The sequence below is a fragment of the Lates calcarifer genome, linkage group LG4 (genome assembly GCF_001640805.2).
Source record: "Lates calcarifer isolate ASB-BC8 linkage group LG4, TLL_Latcal_v3, whole genome shotgun sequence".
NCBI lineage: Eukaryota > Metazoa > Chordata > Actinopteri > Centropomidae > Lates > Lates calcarifer.
In genome coordinates, this window is record NC_066836.1 from 17,801,897 (window position 1) to 17,822,603 (window position 20,707).

Below are 20,707 nucleotides of genomic sequence, written 5' to 3' on the forward strand. Positions count from 1 at the left end.
AACAGACACTCTCCTCACAGCCCATTTAACACAGGGAGGCCTTTGTCAATCAGGTTTTCAGTGTGAATGACAAGCATAATGACAAGATGTCTTGAAAGAGACAAAGAACTGGCAAACACAAAGTATAATAGCGCCAACATCAAACAACTTCTGGCTCTGGAATTTAGCTTTTTTTTATTATTGTCATAGTCCCCGAACAGCAGACACAAGACTTTAATTAGAGATTCATCTCCTGTACCTGTCGACCCCCATTCCCAAATACACACATACACACACAGATCAACGTCCCTGCTATCTTCTCCGCAGTAATTTGAGGGCTCGTGGCAGCTAACTTTCCTCTAACGTCACTCAGCTTTCACATGTCTGAAAGATTTGTCAACTGTGTGTCAAGTGGTTGCGATGCTGCTGCAAGGAAGGCAACCAAATCAGCATCTGTTCCTACACCCGTCTCGTCACTGCCTCCATCACTGACTGGAAAAAAAAACGCCATTAGTAACGAGAACCTGCACTAAAACGTTCCGAGTGTTCAAAGTTTATTATTTAGCTACAAGTTGTGGGTCAAACCATCCTTTTGCATAATTTGGGATTTAAGAACCCTTTTAGGTGCAGGAGTTGTATTTATGCAAATTATGTTGCTCAGAGGTGGCAAAACTGAACGCACTCCTGAACTTGAATCACATCACCCAAGAAACCTACTCTCAGATAATGGCTTGTAATTGTTCTCAGTGGTACATCCAGCAATGTGCATGTCATCATAGGAAGGGGTCGACGTGGGCCATTTTGTCATGCAAGCTGCAGGTTTTGAAGCCATAGCACAGGACAGTAAGAGGAGGAAAAACTAAGGGAGATACACTGGGAGATAATTAGCCTATTATCAAGCTCTTTTTTAACACTTTTAATGTAGCACTTTCACAGAGAGAGAAACAGGCTGTGATGGCAAATAATGAGGATGAATTATGTGAGGGTGTAATGATGAATGATCAACTCAGCCCTGCTCAAAACTCCACTCAGACTGTATACATTAGCCTCATCATGATGCACTTGCTCGCCCTCTTGCTATCTCACTTAGAAAAAAAAAACAGTGAGGGAAGAAAAAGCTCTCTGTGTTGCAGGAGGCGCTCATTCATCCACCAGCTCACTCTGGAGAGGATTGGGGGGAATAACAGCTCACATTTATTGATGTTTATTGTTATTATTATTTTAATCATTGTTATTTCTTAAAGCACACAGTTTAATGACGGCAACAGAGGGATTCCACAGAGGATGGAGAGATCTGTCTTCTTAAATTGAACCCCTGGAAAATATCTCTGACCGCGCGGACACCCTCAGCTGCTGCGACTTGTCACCCGCCGTTGAGCGCGTGGATGCACGGATGCTAGAGGATCCGTATCCAGTAATAAAGTTGTAGCGGGAGCGGACGTCAAGTTGGACTTGAAAGAGAAGGGACTCGTCACGTATTGTTGATTTTTGTCGGATCACCGAACAGGAGAGGTTTTATTCGCAGGTCTCGCAAGATCGGAAGAGTTCACTTGTTCTTGGGAGCGCATCTCTGGGTCCCTATTGCAAAATCAGGTGAGTGTCTTAAACGTTTGATCATGCAGTTCATTTATTAAACTCTCAATTAGTGGGTATAAAGGGACATTTCCACATTTAACCCTTCAAATCAACGCGACGCACTACTTTTTTTTACCCCTTAACTGTAACACTGTCTCACCGCTCTGTCCTCCTCCCCAGTCCGGAGAGAATGAGGTGTCGCTGGGTGAAGCATGAGCTGTCAGAGAATCAGTCATAAGCGGCTGTCTCTGCTATGGGAGGGGGCGGCTCTCAGCCTGTGGCTGTGCTGCTGCTGCTGCTGGACCTCCAGGGCTGCTGCCGCCGCCGCCGCCGCTGGAGCCGCCGCCGCCGGACAAGGCGATGGCGCCCCCGGCTCCTTGGGCTGGCTGCTGTCGGATAAAGGGCCCTTCCACCAGTCTTTGGAGTTCACGGAGGCTGCGGAGAGATACCAACAGGGATTCAGCACCAGATACAAGATCTACAGGTGTGTAGCTGACTGTGCGTTTTTTCTTTTAGGAGTTTGGGCTGTGAGTGTTTGCAGGTTTCCATTTCATCTCACCCAAAATGCCACTGGGTAATTTCACTGAAGTGCACTTTGAGCTAGAGAGGAACTAATCACTGAAAGCAGCTGCTGTGGTGTTTGGAATGAAAACCGGCGCGCTCTCAGGATTGCCCTCGCAGGTATCACACCTGCACCGAATTAGTGGCGAGCTGATGAGCAAATCTGAAGAACTACTGTAGCGATGCAAAAAAACTCGCCCCTTTGAGTGCTCTGACTGAAAACTGATCTGTCATCCGAGCAGCATCAAAACATTCATCCCTGTCCTGGGCTTTTTTGTTTTCAGGATTTGGCATTTGCTGTTACTGCTGGTGTCTCAAAATGACCCCTGCAGCTGGAGTAAATCCCCTGACAGTGTGTGGACAGTTACATCTTTTCAGTGTCTTCCTGCAGTGTCCCCGAGCTGTTGCTGCTGCTGCTTCCTTTTTCTAAATGTTGCTCAAAAGGAAGTTCAAGGCTATGCAACGTTTTCGTACTTTGTATGTTGATGAATGCATTCCAGTAAATTGTATGTTTGTGTGATATTGCCAGGAGTCAATGTCCGCTAATATTTTGTTGCTGTTCCTGCAGGCTTGTGTGGTTTATCAATGCCTCGGGCCCAGGGCTATGTTTCTTTTCTGTGGTGGACATTGCCAAGTGAAAAAAATACTTTATGCTCTGCATCTATAAATCAATTGGTCCATTATCTCCCCTCAGGGATCTTTTAGGTTGTGGTGTTTATCTCCTAGTGACACCTGCATTTTTTCAATGGACCCTGCTGCATAAATGTCCCAGCAGTCCCTTGAGCTGAGGCTTCTTCTTTTCCAAACCCTGCTCCATAATTAGTAAAAATCATTAAAAGTGACAGAGAGCTTGGATGGTCGAAGCTCGGCTACCCTCTGTATTGGCTATTGCTGACACCTCAACCACTCGAGGGTCTCTTACCCCGAAGCAGTCGATCCTGTAACCTGCAAACCTGCTCACACTTCTAACCCAAAGGCTGTTTTAAGGACTAAAGATTTAGAATTTTAAGGATGGAAATGAGACCCAACTAAGAAAAAAAAAACTGAGAAAGAAACTGAGATGATAGCTGTCGGGAGAGTCAGTTTGCACCAGTTTTTGGTTCCTCCACCTGTTTTGGCCCATTATTTAAAGTCTTGTAGAGATAAAATCAGGAGAGGAATAAGCTGTGGAAACTGTAAAGCCATTTATTCTTAGAAATATGTCAAAACTATCTTCTACAGTCTCCACAGAGTTGCAGATGCTCCATATTTTTCTGTGTGCTCTTAAATAGCCTGGGGGCCTAAACTGCTATTCTACCCCTCTGACCTCTGTAATAACTGTAACACCACCATGAACATCATGTGCATCAGTCATGCAGCAGTATGTCGCTCCTCACAGCTGCTACTTTATAGTTTTTTTCCCCTCCAAGGAGTTTTTGTAATCACTGCTGATTGCTTACAGTACATACAGTAAACTGTCATGTTTAGATATCTGCGTGCATTCCTGCAGCATCCCTCTGTTTGCCATATGTGCATGCTGATGGAATAGCTGTAAGCAAAACCCCAGGCTGGATCAACAACGCCCATCTGTCCACCAGGGATGGACAACTCAGCCTGTCCCCTCGTTATAATGATTGGCTGTAATGACACACTCCACACTGTCCTGCTTCCCCAATTATTTCTCTGCCGATCATTTTTCTCATGGCAGTGATTTGATTGTCTCCCAGAAGGAGAGGGAAGTACACAGAGCAGCAGGCAGCACTGCAGGAGAGGTAGACATTAGCTGATCCTATAGAAGGAGGAAGAAACAGAGGGAGCTGCTTTAGCAAGTATCTAGAGTTCAGCGAGACTCATGTCCAAAGGACATGAGATAATAAATGATGGCAGCAGATGATGTGGGACTTTATTTTCTGTAGCTGTGGGAGTTTACAGCGTTGCATCGCAATAAGTTGTGTTTTACCCACACAGGAGTTATTTAAAGCTATGACAAGTCTGTTCAGAATGATTCTCAGCAAGGGGTTCTTTTACCCCAGGGGGAACTTCTGCAGTTTCCAGGGGGTACATGATACAAGATTGTGGAGTAGCTCAGATAATTTTAAAAGGCAGAAATTATTTATTTGGTTATAAAACCACATGTATTCAGAGGAAAATGAATGCATAAATATGACAAAAAAAATGTGTGATATCTTATCTTTAGTTTATTTATTATCCTGATGACCAATAACCTCTAGCTACAGCTCACTAACTGCACAGGACATGTTTTCAACCAACCTGAGAGCACTGACGCACCACTAATGTTATTTCAATGCAACAATTCTTTTTTATTAAAAACAGTTTGACATTTTGGGAAATACATTTAGGCCTACTTGTTTTCATGGCGAGAGTGATATGAAAATTAATACCCCTCACATCTGTAGGCTGACGGTGAAGGTACAGCCAGTAACTAGCTAGCTGAGCTTAGCTTAGCATAAAGATTGGTAACAAGGTAAAATAGCAAGCCTGGCTCTGTTCAAAGTTAAGAAAATCCATCCCTCTAAACCTCACCCATTAATATGTTTTATCTTCTTTGTTTAATCTATACAAGAGAGGAAATTAATGCTAAGCCAACTAGCTGCTGGTTGTATATTCCTGTTTACCTTACAGGCATGAGCTGTGTCACTTTACTCATGTGACCCTCTTCAAGAGAGCAGTTTCCCAAAATGTTTAAGTAGTCCTCTAAGTAAATTTATCTGAAACGTCTGCTTATATCAACACAATTAACAAACCCTAAAAAAGATTCAAAACTCTATTTTATTTCCAACAAACTTGATAGAAAACTACAGACCAGCAAATAAAAATTACTTGCAACATGAAGGTCTTCAGTTTCAAGGTCTCTCTGTTCTGCCAGGGAAAAAAAAATCCTAGTAGAAACTACTGGGGACTTGATCTTAGTGTTGAATTAATGGTTAAAACATCCAGCCTCTGCTAACCCAAGTGGCAGCACTACAAACGTAAACTTGGCTGAACCCACTGATAAAAAAGAGAGAGATTAAGCCTAAACATCAACAATTTCATGATGACTGTGTCATGTATGAAAAAGTAATTGTAGCCACTAAGTTATTTAAAGTATCCACTTAATCGTGTTAAATCCAGAGCTGCAGGGGTATTTAAGGCCATAACCCATAAAATATATTTCATGTGATTCCCAGGGAAAGTGCAAATGAAAATCTAGCAATGTATAAATAACCAACCACAACCTGATCACCTTAAAGCGCCCTCTAATCTCCCTTGAGTAAAAAAATATATAACTAGGTAGCTCAAAAAGTTTTTCTCTTATATATCTGAGATTCTCAGGGGATGCAACTTCACAGCTTCATCATGCAGTTAATAATGTATGTGCATGTATCTGCGTGGACAGTGCACTGTATGGTATATGTGCTTCAAAGTATGTAACACACGTTTACCTAATGCTGTGCTCTCACCACAGCTTGTTAAATAGCAGCCTGGGGCCTTAAACACAGCTAAAGGCCTCAGTCAAGTGAGCCAAATGTTTCTGCATGTGTGTGTGTGTGTTACCAGGGAGTTTGGTCGATGGAAGGTCAACAGCCTGGCAGTGGAGAAGAGGGACACTTTTGGTGGCAGCGGCGGTTTGGCTCTGCCCCTCGACCCCGACTTCATGCACACCATCCGCCAGCTGGGGAGGCGGCCAACCCTCCAGACGATTACGGAGACTCTAATCAAGAAATATGGCACCCACCTCCTCCTCTCTGCCACTCTGGGAGGTACAGTAGAGCATGCCGAGCTTCAAAGCAAGCCTGATTCACACAGCTTCTTATGTGATTTTTTTCAGCACACAGGGCACTGATTTTACCGTCTGTTGCTTTCTAAACAACAAAGCATGTAACAATTTTTCTGGATCAGTGTTTTTTGGCTCACAAAAAACATCAAATCGCTGCGGTTTAGTGTACAAAAAATAAATTGGAGAAGGTGGTAAAAGATTGATTTAATATTTTTGTTTGGCTGTCAAAACAGCATGGTTCCCTAAACAGAGCTTCATCACTGCTGAACACTATTATTTATACACAACTGGCTTATCTTTTCTCTCTTTAATAAATCATTATAGCAAAGTATATTTTATTAGAAATGAAAGCATGGGTTTGAAAAGTGCAAGCTGCAAAAGAATAACAAAGATTTGAAGAAACTAACCAAATGCTAATTCTCGTTGAAAACAGCTCTTGGCGATGCACCTTGCAATCCAGGATTATTTTGATGTTTGGACTTGCTTTTATCTCATTCCCACAAATACGGTAACTGGCCAGAAATCAATAGCAAGCATGCAATTTGGCTCTAAGAATCTCAGACCTAAGACAAAGAAGTTCTTTATAGTTGCACCACTTTATACCAGTATTCAAAAATCTCTCAGGCAGACATCCATCATAGAAAAGACAATGATATAGTCATCTCCTCTGACAGCAGACTCAACAAAACGTCACAGGAGGCCTCACAACTCCTTTGTCTCACCTGGAACAACTCTGTGTCTCTTTCTATTCAGACTTTGAAGGATGTAACAAATGTTGTAGGAGGTAAAACTGACTGAGCAAACACTGAATGGCCACAGCATTAAAACCACTGACAGATGAAGTGAATAACACCATCCGCTACAATACAGTGTTCTGCTGGGAAAGCTTGGGTCCTTGCATTCATCTGGATGTTACTTTGACACGTACCACCCACCTAAACGTTGCTGCAGACCTAGCGAGGAACACAACAAATAGCCCAAAGTGTTGACCTGGCCTCCAGACTCACCCAATTCCAATCAGATCCAGCATCTGTGGAGGCCTCACTTTGATCAACTGTCAATTCCAGTGCCAAACTCTACAGTACACCTTTCAGAGGTCCCGTCCAGAGGGTCTGGACACTGCTTTGGCAACACATGCATGATCTACAACAATGTTTAGTTGGGTGGTAAGTGTCAAATTAACATCGAGATGAATGTCAGGACCCAAGCTTTCCCAGCAGAACATTTCATTGTAACAGGATCATTACTGTTATTTACTTCACCTGTCACTGTTGTTTTACTTTAACAATCAAATCTATTCATGATTTTTGTAGTTAACATATTTAATATTTTTTTCACTTACAGTACAAGTGCAGTACACTTGAGAGTTTTCAAGGTTAGGATTTTCCTTCAGCAAAATACTTAACATGGAACTATTACTAACGTAATGTTAATAATTTGGAACTATCTTAATGAGTCTTAGTTGACTGCTTACATTACTCATGTCGTATTTGTAGCTATTAGAAATGTCTCCAATTGTAGAATTTATTTGTCTCCCAGTGAAACAGTGCTGACCTGAAATCTACTTTGTGTCTAATTTTTGGCAAATATAATTCAGATGATTAAGATAATTAAGGGAACTTGATCAATGATCTTGAATAAGCTTCTCAAGAGTTTAATAGATGCAGAGACCTTGTCTGTGCCTTTTCCTCCAATCATCCAAACCATCAGTTCCCCCACAGCACTTAATCACTACTGTGCTTTTCTATCTGATCTGAAAAGATACTAATGAAAGGTGATTAGTGCTGCTCTGTCAGAGCTAATGAAGCTCTCGTTCCCTCTGCCTGACTGTCACCAGGGGAGGAGTCTTTGACGATATTCGTAGACAAAAGGAGACTCAGCCAGGAGTCTTCGCCGTCGGGGGCCGAGGGCAGCCGTAGCAGCAACAGTAACTCAAACGCTACCGGGACAGTGACCCTGGAAGCCCTACACCAGCTGGCTGCCTCCTACTTCACCGACAGAGAGAGCACCCTGCGCAGGCTGCACCACCTCCAGATCGCATCTACCGCCATACGGGTATGTGGAAGTCATAAAACTGTAAATACAAAAGATGAGAGAAAACACCACATCCTCACTGCAGCAGAGATGTTCCCCAGGAGCATTGTGGGTTTTTTTTGCCTCTGGCATTTACATGTGAATGGCAACATAAAAAGCATCGAGTCGGACTGTCTAATTGCAGGCTCGCCTGAACTTACTGAACATGTATGAATGACTTGTTCACTCTTCAGGGACAGAACTTTCAATCAGTAAATGATGATCAATAAATAAATGCAAACACATATCACATATCTGTGTAGCCTCCTTGTTGTTTAAGCTATGAGACTGAAATCAATGGTGGAAGAAATATTCAGATCATTTACTTAAGTAAAAGTAGCAATACAACACTATAAAATAATCAGTTACTCTCACATTCAAGATGTTACTGATACTGTTAAAGTGTTGGCAACAAAATGTTGTTAAAAACAACCTATCACCAGCAGAAATCTTGTTTTTACTGACCTTACTTTAACTTCTCAGCTGGCTGCAGTGATGTAAAAGTGTACTCCAGGATGTGTTGGTACATTGTGACATCACTGCTGGACGTGGTTACAGGTGGAAGAGACATGAAACTTTAACCAGAGATGGCAATAAACCACTGTTTTCTAAAGTACCAGAAGTAAAAGTAATTTTGCACTATGCAGAATGACCCTTGTCAATGTAAAGCAGTACTTTGATGTTATGATTGGATGAGTTGGGGCTAAACAAAGCATCATATTTTACAAACAGATTATATAGATTGTATGTGAAATCTTAATCTGTAAAATAATTAGTAACTAAGGTTTTAAAATAAGAATATTGGAGCAAAATGTCCAACATTTCCCTCTGAAATGTAGTGGAAAAGAAGTTTAAATAGTACAAATTGGAAATACTGAAATAAAGTTCAAATTGTAAAGAATTTTAATTCATGACACTCTGGTAGTTCAACTTGAAGATAACATGCATGAACAAATATTTTAATACCAGCTCAGGGAATGTATTTCCATAATTTATTTAATCAGGTAGGATTAAGAACACATGCTTATTTACAGAATTGGCCCGACACTAGGAGATTCACCTGTTGTAGCTGCAGGGATGCAACAGCAAGACTGTCAAATCTGTCTCCCCTGTTTTTCTCTCCTCAACATGCAGTTTATTGTCACAGAAAACTCATGTGCAGAAGAAACTGTGAATGAGACACTGTCATTTGATCTGTATCAGACTCTGTTTAATGAAATCTTTTATAAGATGGTCAAAAGTGCCTGTGCTGACCAGCCGTTACAGACTAATTAACTGTTTCTGAGCAGAAGAAGCACATAGTACAAGAGAAGGTGCTTCTTCTCCCCAGCAGCAATCTTTAAAGAGCAGAGTGAAGAAGCAGAACGGAGCAGCAGTCGTGCGTCTTGTAGTATAAAATACCAATCATCCATTTTATCATCTGAAGTGGCTATTACAGTGTACGCATTAATCAGCCCAAGGGGCAAACATAGATTCTTAAGTGAGTAGCCGCTGATGAAGACAAGTGTCCCCACCACCACCCACCCACCCTCACCCTCCCCCCAAACTGAGAATGGGTTCCTCTGGTTATGCATCAGCTTGATGGATTAAAGATATCATTCCATTAATTTCCAGCCAGGCTGACTTTCATTCATTTGCCACTTTGCAGCATGTGTGGAATTCCAGGCAGATTGAAGATCAGAGCAAGAGAAAGAGAAAGGGAGAGGGAGATGAATACTGCATTTTATGAGGGGATGTAAAGCAGCACCTGCAATGCATGGCCATTCATTAAAATCACATATGGTACTGGGGATTCAGTGAGAAACAGGAAGGAGTCTGAGCATAAATTTATGCTAATACACAGTAAGTTATGTGGTTTTGTGTGTCAGTGCATCAGAGTTTCCAACTTAGACATCAAGATTAATTACATTTAGAAATTATCTAAGCAGAGTTTCAACTTTTTCCGTTGGAGGGAAATTGATTTCTCTTAGATCAGAACAGATTATTCTGTCTGTAATTGAAGACCTTTTCAATATTACTTCACAGTGACTCACTGCATCCTGCAAAATTCATTTGAAGCATAAAAATGCCTTTGTTGAGTCTTTTTTCTGTTCTTTTGACTGTACACAAGTAAAATGAGTCAATACATACAGGTCATGCCAAAGTGACGCGACTGATGACTGCCTCCACTGACTAAGCTAAGATTACCCGCTGTTTGTTCTTTATATTTAACATGGGGTAACACATCCAAACTCAGCAGAAGACACAACCAGCTCAACTGATTCACAACCAAGCTGTCCCACATAATGAAATGACGAAAAAGACACAATCACCAGACAAGGCGTTTATACTGTACTGTATTTCCTCATTATTCTTGCAGGTGACAGAAACCAGAACTGGACCACTCGGATGCAGCAACTATGACAATCTGGACACAGTCAGCTCCGTACTGGTTCACAGTCCAGAGAACAAGGTTCAATTACAAGGTAAAATCTGCTCCGTAAATCATGGCTCATAGCATTTTACTGTGTTTTTGTGGTCATCTATAACTGCAGTTGTCATAACAAGCTCTTTCTAAATTAACTCCAATGCTGCTGTAGAGTCTGACTAAGATGTCTGATTTTTTTTTTCTTTTGGTCTTTAAAGCTTGATATTTTGGATTCATTTTCTTGTAGAGTTAGGTGAGAAGATCAACGCCACGCTCATATCTGTTTTTTAAAGATGCAATGTGTAACATTCAGAAATCCTGGGCAATGGCCAAAACAGTGAAATACATGAGACTGAATGTGACTGACCAGAACCATGTTATGTTACAGTCTTATTATAGTTTGACTATAGACTATATTTGATTCTCGAGTGCTGGCACAGTGCTAAAAAGTGTGGAGTGTAGAGATAGTTCTGGCTATGCAATCGAAGTTATGCTCGAGCTTGCTAGTCTGTTGCGCTGGGAGCTGATTGTTTGAAGTGAAGTAATACATGTAAATTGCTTCATACTCTCACATGTAGTACTTTTAGATTTGAAGCTACAGTCGAGAGATGGTTAGCTTATTTTAGCAGAAAGTTGAGCTACACCTTGGTTTTTGTATCAGTTAAATAACATATAATATGTTGGTTGGTTAATTAGTGGACAGAGCCAGGTTGTTTCTGTGTTATGTTAACTGGCTGCTGTAGCCTTATATTTACCCAACAGATATGAGAGCGGGATCAACCTTTTCATCTAACTCTCACCAAGAAAACAGATAAGCATATTTTTCAAAATGTCAAACTGTAACTTGATTTAATGAATGTATGTGCGGTTATTCTGTATTTTTCTTATTGGAGAATATCGTGAAAAGACCAAAACCAACAATGTATCTATCTGTCTCTCAATTCTTTCCAACTTCCCAAGCTAATCTTTACCATTAAATATATATATATATATATATATATATATATATATATATATATATATTTATAAAGTATCCATTTGTGACACATTTTTAAAGATTTATATCTATTTATATATTTATATAAATAGATAAATATATATATATATATATATATATATATATATATATATATATATATATATATATAAATAGATATAAATCTTTAAAAATGTGTCACAAATGGATACTTTATAAATAAAAACAATAAAAACAGCCCAGTAATTTAGTTGTTAACAAAGGTTACTCAGGTCTAATCTGATCCTGTTTTTCACACTCCACAGGGCTGCAGGTGATCCTACCAGGCTATTTACAAAGCCGATTCATTCAGGCGGCTCTCAACTACATTGGCTGTAAATCTGAGGGACAGTTTGTTTGCCAGAACGGTGACTGCTGGTGTGAGTGCAGCGTGGACTTCCCTCAGTGTAACTGCCCACGCTCTGACCTGGACACTCTGGAAAACAACCTGGTGCGCATTAGAGACTCCTGGAGGCTGACCAACCAGGAGTTTGAGGAATCGGGTGAGTCAGGGATGTCAATGTGACCTTCCAAAATGGGACCTGAAAATGTCAGTTTGAATGGTGCTTTCAAAAACCCAGAGCTGGAACATTGGCTTTTAAACTATTTCTCAGAATTCTGGACTTCTTTTTTTTTATTTAAGGTTTAAGGCCTAGCATGAACAAAAACACATCTTGTTTTTGTTGTAAACATATTCTCGGCTGTAAACACTGCCAGCTGCCAGACGCTGAATCAAGAGACCTGTCATTCATTGTGTCAAATCAAATGATGGCTGTGGTGCTCTCAAGGTGCTCAGGGCTGCAGTGTATGAAAATACACAGACCTTTTAAAGACGCTCATCTGTTCTCACCAAAGTGCTGTGAAGAAGAGGTGTAATTAAAGGCAAAGTTCAACATTTTAGAAGGTACAGAAATTTGAGAGTTAGGTGAGAAGACTAATACCATTTGTGTGTCTTCGTTGTAAATATCAAGTACATGATTTCTTGTTAGTTTATTCTGTACAAAAGCTGAAGTGTAAAAATATTCCAGTACAGAACCCCCCTAAACCCACAAGAGCTGCAGCTTCATTTTCACTATGCAGACATGTGGATGGTATCAATCTTCTCATCTAACACCAGTCAAAAAAGAGGAAACGGTCAGTCAGTAATTTAAAGTCACGTGACATCAACAAATTAAAGCTCTCAAAATGAAAAAGACTTCTGCATACATTTTATCCAAGCAAAGAAGTAAACCAACACACAGAGAATAAAACTAAAAGGAGCATAAAGGGAATAAATTAAATATCACAATAATGTGTCTACCAAACCACAACGGTCAAAGCAGCACTTAGCTTATCATGTGGTTGGTGAATGTAGCTGTGCAGCATTGTGTATCTCTTTCATTGATTGTCTGGCACTGACTGAAATGTCTCTATAGTAATGTATTAGTAATGTAAAGCAGCTCTGCAAAAAGGCATCTCAACAAATAAATGAACCAGTGGTTTCATAGAGCCTCGCCTGTGCCCAACATGTAGTAATATATTATTGTATCAATTCTGAGACAGTGCTATAATTATAAACTCACTCTATACCGTTGTGGAGATTAGTTGCCTTAACTGGCATTTACACAGCACTTCACACAGACATTTGCAGCAAATCTGTTGTTTTGTACCACAAATCAGGAGGAGGAACCAGCAAAGGTTATACTACTATATTATTATTATAAATGATATATTATTATACAGTAGTATCATGGTAGGGTGATGGTAGCACATACAGTAGCACACCTTTGACACAGATCCCTGCAGAGTTCATACTCAAAGCTTCAGGTTTGTGTCTATTTTTGGATTTCAAATTTAAAAGCACACATAAAGAGAGTGCATGGCTTTCATGTGTGCCCCTATTTGCGAATAATTTATACTATCTAATCTAGAGATGAGACGTAAACGTGTCAAAGTTGAAAAAGTTTTCCGCCTGCATCAAAAAACTTTTCTGAAACTAAAGTGATTATTGTTACCATGGTAACATGCCTTACTTTCACATCGTTGACGGCAGGAACAGCAATTTAGCTTTCAGTGTTATGGTAATTATGGACCACTTGCCTTGAAGGTGTACAGCACTGTAACTGACAACAGGTGGTGATTAACATATATCTTTCCCACAGAAACAGAATATGAAAGGAGTTTATTCTTTGACATCAGCAATCCTCCCTACGAAGGAAATCAAAATAACAAAACCTGCATTTTAGGCATGTTGCAGCTGTTACTTCTCCTCTTGAGCTGTTTGCTTTTCTGGGACAAACAATGAAGAGTAGACGGTTTTTTTGGATATTGTCACCCTGCGGCTCACAACCACAGGCAGAGTTTACTTATTCATGTTCTTTTTCCTACCAGAGGAGTTCCAAAGCTTTGTTGGGAAACTGCCAACCCATTATGCTGTAAACACATCTGTCGTGGAGCACTTGTGGAGGACAGATGCCAGCCTGCTCCAGCGCTACAGGCAGCTGGAGACCAGTAGCAACCAGCTTTTCACCAAAGCTCGCCGCGCCACTAACAAGCTCTTCAGCCTCAGCAAGAGGTGCCGAAAACAGCCCAAAATAGTCCTGCAGAGGCCGAGGTAAGACGCACGACAGGAACAAGAGGGAGGAATATTTATACTGCGGCCTGTTAACCCAAGGTGCTCCCCAAAACTTATAATTATGAAAATGATTTATGCGGCAGGCGCGGGGAGAAAGCAGCCAAGTGAGACGGTACTTATTAGAAGGCACTTGAGGAAAAGTAGTTGTGGAGTGAGGTGAAAAGTGCTGACAGGAGCAAACCTGCTTCTCTGTTCCAGCCACAGGGGGAGGAGGTGGGGGACAGACGGGATCATGTCTGGCCAAACAGACACGTTTCACTGTCTGCCAGGTTTAAACTGCATTACAATCAATCCAGCATCTTCAAAATTACATCCAGGAAACTAAGCTGCTGTGGACAGTAATGCTCTTTGCTTATATCTAATCCTCTGTGTATTGTACTGTTACAGCTGCTGTTTCAGCAGCACTCCCACCTGGATGCTCTATTTCAGCAGCCTATCAGAGGCCACTGTGGTCATAACTTAACTCAGATTTATGCCTCTCTCATGAACACTCTATGTTGATAGCTATTTCTGGCAGGGAAATTAACTAAATGACACAATCCATCAGTGTGCTAGTCAGGCTGCAGGCACTGCCTCCTCAGTCTACAATCCAATTACACTTCTTTATCACACCCCCTCTGCTTGTAAAAAATAAATTCAGTAGTGGTTTAGGCAAGTCAGTTTTTATTTTTGTGTTTCTGAGACACAAAATATTTGTTATATTTGTTTAATTCGTTTGCTTTTTTATTTTCCGTGTTCACAGTGTAATTATTTTTTACTGTACTGTATCAATAAAATAGTGATAACCTGAGGAAGATTAGATGTATGAGACATTGTATGGGTGTGATGTGTGCATGTGTCTGTGTGTGTCATCACTTCCCATCTGCACCACAGGAGGGGAATTCAATAGATTAAAATATTCATTTTGATCTGATTTTGCGTGTGTAACTCCAGCTGAGTCTGAGTGTGGCTCAAATTGTTTTTGCTACGCATCAAAACAACACATATTTTTTGCGAAAGGCAGGATTAATCTTGTTAGGCAAAACATTTCCGTCAATGCATAATCACCAAAACATGAAAAAGACTCAAAGTGACAAATATAAATTCCTGTAATAGCCTGTACTGTACTGTAGAAACTCTAAGCCTGAAGTTTTAACACAGCTGTTGCTTCTCCTTTAGGCCCGTGCACTTCTGGTTGAGCTACGCCCTCTCCATTTTATACTGCAGCGAGAACAACCAGGTTGGTGTTTACAGTGATGAAAGCCGAAGCTGCTCCTGCCCCTATAACCACCCGCCTTGTCAGGCCCTCCTTCCATGCTCTGTGGGCGACGGTGCCCACTGTACCTCCTGTTCCACGGAGAACCGGACGCGATGCTCCAGCTGTAACCCGGGCTTCACCCTGACCCAGGGAGCCTGCCGGCCAGCCGTGCCTGACCCAACAGACCCCTATCTGGGCTTGGAGAGCGACCGAGACCTGCAGGACCTAGAGCTGCGCTACCTGCTCCAGCGGCGCGACCCACGCATTTCTCTGCATGCTGTGTTTGTGAGCAACGACGTACGGATCAACACGTGGTTCGACCCGTCCTGGAGGAAACGAATGCTGCTCACCCTCAAGAGCAACCGGGTGAAGTCCAACCGTGTTCACATGCTCCTTGGACTCACCCTCCAGTTTTGCCTCACCAGGAACAGCACTCTGGAGCCGGCGCTGTCACTGTTTGTCAATCCCTTCGGGGGCAGCCACTCAGAGAGCTGGACAATGCCTATAGGCCAGCACGGATACCCTGACTGGGAGCGGACCAAGTTGGATATCCCCTTGGACTGCTATAATTGGACGCTGACTCTTGGTAACAGATGGAAGAGCTTTTTTGAGACGGTTCATTTCTACCTGAGGAGTCGTATGAGGGACTCTGTGGGAGTGACAGGAGGGAACAAAAACACAACAATGTACTACGAGCCTCTGGAGGAGACAGAGCCGTCCAACAACATCGGCTACATGAAAGTGAACAGCATGCAGCTGTTCGGATACAGTGTGCACTTTGACCCGGAGGCAATCCAGGACCTGATTCTGCAGATAGACTACCCGTACACTCAGGGATCACAGGACTCAGCCCTGCTGCAGCTGGTGGAGCTGCGCTACAGGGTCAACCGCCTCTCGCCTCCAGGGGCCCCACACGTGGATCTGTTCGCCTGTCTGCTCCGCCACAGACTCAAACTGTCCAGCGCAGACGTGACCAGGATACTCACTGCCCTGCAAGCTTTCAGTGCCAGACAACCAAACTACATGGAGTATGAGGCAAATAAACTGTGTAGTTAATGGCCACAATTTGATGTTTTGTACTATTTCCTTACCACAGACAGGCGTGTGTCCTTTGTCAGCTGGATCCATTTGTGTCAAGTGTGTGGTATGTTGTTCAAGGCTTTGTTGTACATACACTATGTGCAATTAAATTTGATGTTTTTATAATTCCAGTGTACCTTTATGGATTCAAGTCAAGTGGATCTGCTCATAGTAAGAAGTTGATTGAGAAAATGAATTTTCAGGGCCTTTGATATTTTTATCACGTTACATTTTAATCTTACATATGTAAACACAAAACGCGTATGGCACGCATGAAAATATCCTCATAGCATTCCTAGTTCGTGTTACACTTTGACTTTCTATCTCACTGGAGGGTCGTAGTGGTGTGTGCTGTGTTGTTTTTGCCCATCTGGAGCCTCACAACACAAGGTCTCCATTCTCCGTTGTGGGAACAGCCTTGGCACAGATTACTAAGTATATAGTGAGAGAAGGGAGGGTCGGGAGCAGCCGTCCTCTGTTCCTCCGCCACCCCCCATCCGCCATTCACAGTTACTGTGATAGATGAGCTGGGGAACCGCAGAGACATGCCCAGCATCAAACAACAGTAAGCTGGGTATCAGTGGTGAGGATAGTACTCTCGACCAGCGCCAGAGCGAGTTGGACCCTCACAAGAGTGACTCTAACCAAAAGGGAAATCAGCTTTAATCCCCCAAGGGCTGTCAGCAGCAGAGTCGCAGGGTAGCAGCATGGCGCAGCTTTGATTAGACTAGCATCTAAAGAGCTTGTAGCAAAGACGTAGCTTCATCAAGATTCAACAGACATGTTTCTCCTGAGATTAAAGCCAGACACGATTTGCTCTGATGCTATCGTTCAGATTGAATGTGAAGAGGTTGTTGATGCAGTTTTGATTGTGAGATGAGGTGCTGAGGATACTACTACTACCACCACCCTACTGTCAGTCAAATTATTGTATGATACATCATGGTGCAGAGTCACAGTAAAAATCTGTTAAAATCAGTTTATGTGGCACAGAGTAGATTGGGAAAGCTTAAAGTTGTGCTGAAGGCATTGATTTCATTACAAGTTGTAGCATCTTTCACAGGCTGCCTCTGAGCTTAAACATTGACTTTACAATGTTATTAACCAATTTTAAGACACAGCTGAGTTGTTTCCAGGCTGTAACACAACTCTTTTACTGAGCTATCACAGGAGTGTAGTATTGGCCAGTTTATAGTCATATCATGTTAAAATCACTCTTAAAAATTCCCTTTATACACCCCTGCCTTTTTGTTTTTTCTTCTGCTCTCATTTCAAAAGTTATTTTACTTTAGAGCAGTTTATGGGCTGGAAGTAGTTGCAGCAGTAATATTTAACACGCCAAAAATCTACCAACGTGAACCATGTGTTCTAATTGACTATAGGGAATAGGCTGTGTGTGAGGAAGATAGTGAATCTGGACCACGTCCCAGTAAAGGGTTAATTCCTGTGGTTATACGGTGAGCATCTGGTGTGATTTTAAAATCTTTTTAACAGGGAAATATTCTTAATCTGGGTGTGAAAATGTGGCACAGTGTTATTGGAAGCAGTCCAGTGTACCTTTGGGGTGACTCTGGCACGGCGAAAAAGACAGAAAGGAGTTTGTTGTTTTTGAGTAGCTCTGGCTTAGAAGGCAGGTTTTGGTTTGAGGACATAAACTTTCTCCTTCAACTCACTTTGAAAAAGTCTCTACTTATTATAATTTTTTTTCTACTATTGATTCATAAGGCGGCATCCTTAACCAAATTTTTGTCAGAGGTCAATGGACAAGCACTTTTAGACAGGCACGACAGTAGAAAGCAAGAAAGGATTTTATTGTTAGTGGGTTGCATTAACTCCAAGTGCTCAAAGGAAATACAGCACAAAAGCATCTGAACAAACCTTTTGAGAAATTCACAAAACCTCAAGGACTCTGTGTACAAAGGAGGACAAAGTCACAACCAAGGACTGACTACAAAATAAAGTTAACCCCCATTTAAGGAATACATATCCACAAGACATCAAAATACTCTCACAAAGGACTGGGGAGACCCAGGACTATATACACACTGAGATAATTGCTCATAGGGAACAGGTGAGGGCAGAAAATGGATGGAAACGCAGGACAAAGACAGGAAGTAAAAGCAACACTGGTGAGACAAGACAATACTACAAAATAAAACAAGAAGCGCAAAGATACCAGAGACACAAGGGGAAAGGATTACCAAAATAGAACCAAGAAACCAGAAACTCAGGAGAAATGATAACTGCCAAAGAACGCATCAACCTAAACACTAGAAACACAAGAGACAAATAGAAAATAACAGAAACAGAGAAACTAAGGTCATGACACAGGCGGGCTGTGACACACGTGAGTTTCAAAAATGAAAACTATGTAATGGCATATTGTGCTTGTTTGTTTCACCTGCTGAGCCCAGATAAACTTTAATTTTTCTCTCGTATGGTTTTCTCAGATAAAGCCCATAATTTGAGCTTCAATTTTCAGCTTAGACAAGCAGCATGACACTTTTATATTTCACCACTTTCTTCAAGGACTAATTTGAAAAATATGGTTTTCAGAGTGTGCAATTTTTAAAATCCTATTAGTCAAGTCAGGAAAATATTATTAAGAAAACACACCCTGTTTGTAAAAGGAGCAGTGACCAGCCAACAAACAACTAATGAGAGTTGATTTTTAAATAACGGCCAGAATGAGAACTTTTACATTTGGAAAGAACTGAGACTATAATAAGAAAATCATTAGGTTAAATGACCAAAGATTTGATTGGAACAATAAGAGGCTTGCTCTGTTTATTTTCTAACTAATAGCTGTGTAATAGCTTGTTTCTGATGTTGACCAGGAACATGCTGTTAGTGCTCATGCAGGCGCAGACTTAATGTCTTTATAGCATTCTCCACTGCACTGATTTGCACAGATCCCGGATCCTGGGAACTAACTCTGTCGGTTAGTTCTGCAAATTGACTTCATCACACTGATGTGTTGATTTGGCTTCGCTCAGAGTTGCTTAGCTTACCCTGGGGTAAGGTTCTCTACTTGCTACTTGAGAATAGTTTTGATGTGGTTGACATAAATGCTTTTTAAGAACTTATGTATGCAGATACATTGATGCTATTGACTTCACACTCCACCAACTCTTTATCAGGAGTTTTCTTTTCTTATTCAAATGGGGAATATGCGTTTGTTAATGCTAATGGATTCTGGGTCGAATCTCCTACAGTACAAACCAAACAGTACGTGGTTAAGAGGTAGGACACTGAGATAAAGAAAAAGTACACATTCTTCGAGATGTTTTATCTGAGGTCAGAGCAAGACTGTAAATGTGTGCAGACAGCTATGCACACACACACACACACACACGCATATCCATACCTACACACACATTGGGCAGAGGCTGAGTGATAAGCAGGAGCTTTGGCTTGGCAGGCTTGTGGGCCTCGGAGGAAACATGAGTTAGACTAATGTGTGTGTCTGTTTAACAAGCATGCTGGTGATGGGAGGCAGGGGCTCAGTGAAGGGGAAGAGTTTATGGAGAGGACGACCCCATGGGAGGCATCAGGAATAATAGCTGACGATACGTCAGAACAGCCCAGACAGCTTGCTTTAAAAGCCAACAGGGAGCCTTTCCGTGGAAACTAACAGTAGAGCATAGAGACCTTTTTTATGATAAACAGAGAACACAAAGGACTAAGAAACAGGTTATTGATCACTGTGTTTCAGTTTAGAGCCATGTATCTCACACTTTCATTGTAAATCATAAAAAAATATATCACTTTTTGTGGCTTTACATTTGCAAACTGCCTGTTTAGTGGCTGTGTGTGTTTGCTTTACTGGACGTCCACAGGAGCTATCATAAGAAACTCTTTTGTCTAAAGGGGACGTGGGTGGGCAGTGGGGGGAGTTCTTATAGGTTTTCTCCCTTTCACTCTAAATGTTGTCTACTGAGAGCTATTAAAACCCCATTCAATTAGCATAAGGACATGTTAATTTAGAAAATTAAGAGTGGGGCTATGTTCTGCCAGCAGTAATAAGGGGTCTAATGTAGATTGGAATAATGATAAGACATCAAATAGTGTGACACAAATCAAGCAGTGTAATAAGACACTTGGAAACCAAATGAGATCTGACACACCACTGTTTAACTATGTTGTCAAGGCATGTGAAGATATTCAGCAGTCTCTCTAAAGTGAATCTTATGATCACCCAGCTTTGTTTTAGAGTTTGACTGATGGCTTTTTAATGCAATACTGACATTTTTAGACTGAATTCACGGTGTCAGTAATTCATCTGTAAAATGTGCCTATTTTCATGTCAAAAGTAGCAAATATTAAGTGTCCCCCTCCCCTGGATTTTACTTCTGACAGTGTGCAAAATCCTCTCAATCAGGATGAACTGCAGACCATCTTTTGACACT

At 41.5% G+C, this 20,707-nt stretch overlaps 1 protein-coding gene across 1 annotated transcript; it reads left to right on the top strand.

Moving 5' to 3' along the window:
- Nucleotides 1-1,766: 1,766 nt before the first annotated feature.
- Nucleotides 1,767-16,424, top strand: LOC108883793 (BMP/retinoic acid-inducible neural-specific protein 3). The gene is made up of 7 exons (XM_018677274.2): nt 1,767-2,038; nt 5,653-5,855; nt 7,710-7,927; nt 10,305-10,410; nt 11,634-11,870; nt 13,738-13,960; nt 15,140-16,424. The coding sequence occupies exons 1-7, from the start codon at nt 1,767-1,769 to the stop codon at nt 16,272-16,274; spliced, it is 2,394 nt and encodes a 797-aa protein (XP_018532790.1). The 3' UTR covers nt 16,275-16,424.
- The last annotated feature ends 4,283 nt before the right edge of the window (nt 16,425-20,707 follow it).

Excerpts from the sequence above, each read along its gene's own strand:
- LOC108883793 (XM_018677274.2), top strand. The coding sequence starts at position 1,767 with ATGAGCTGTCAGAGAATCAGTCATAAGCGGCTGTCTCTGCTATGGGAG. Across the intron at positions 2,039-5,652 it reads ACCAGATACAAGATCTACAG|GGAGTTTGGTCGATGGAAGG; the intron begins GTGTGTAGCTGA and ends GTGTGTTACCAG. Across the intron at positions 5,856-7,709 it reads CCTCTCTGCCACTCTGGGAG|GGGAGGAGTCTTTGACGATA; the intron begins GTACAGTAGAGC and ends GACTGTCACCAG.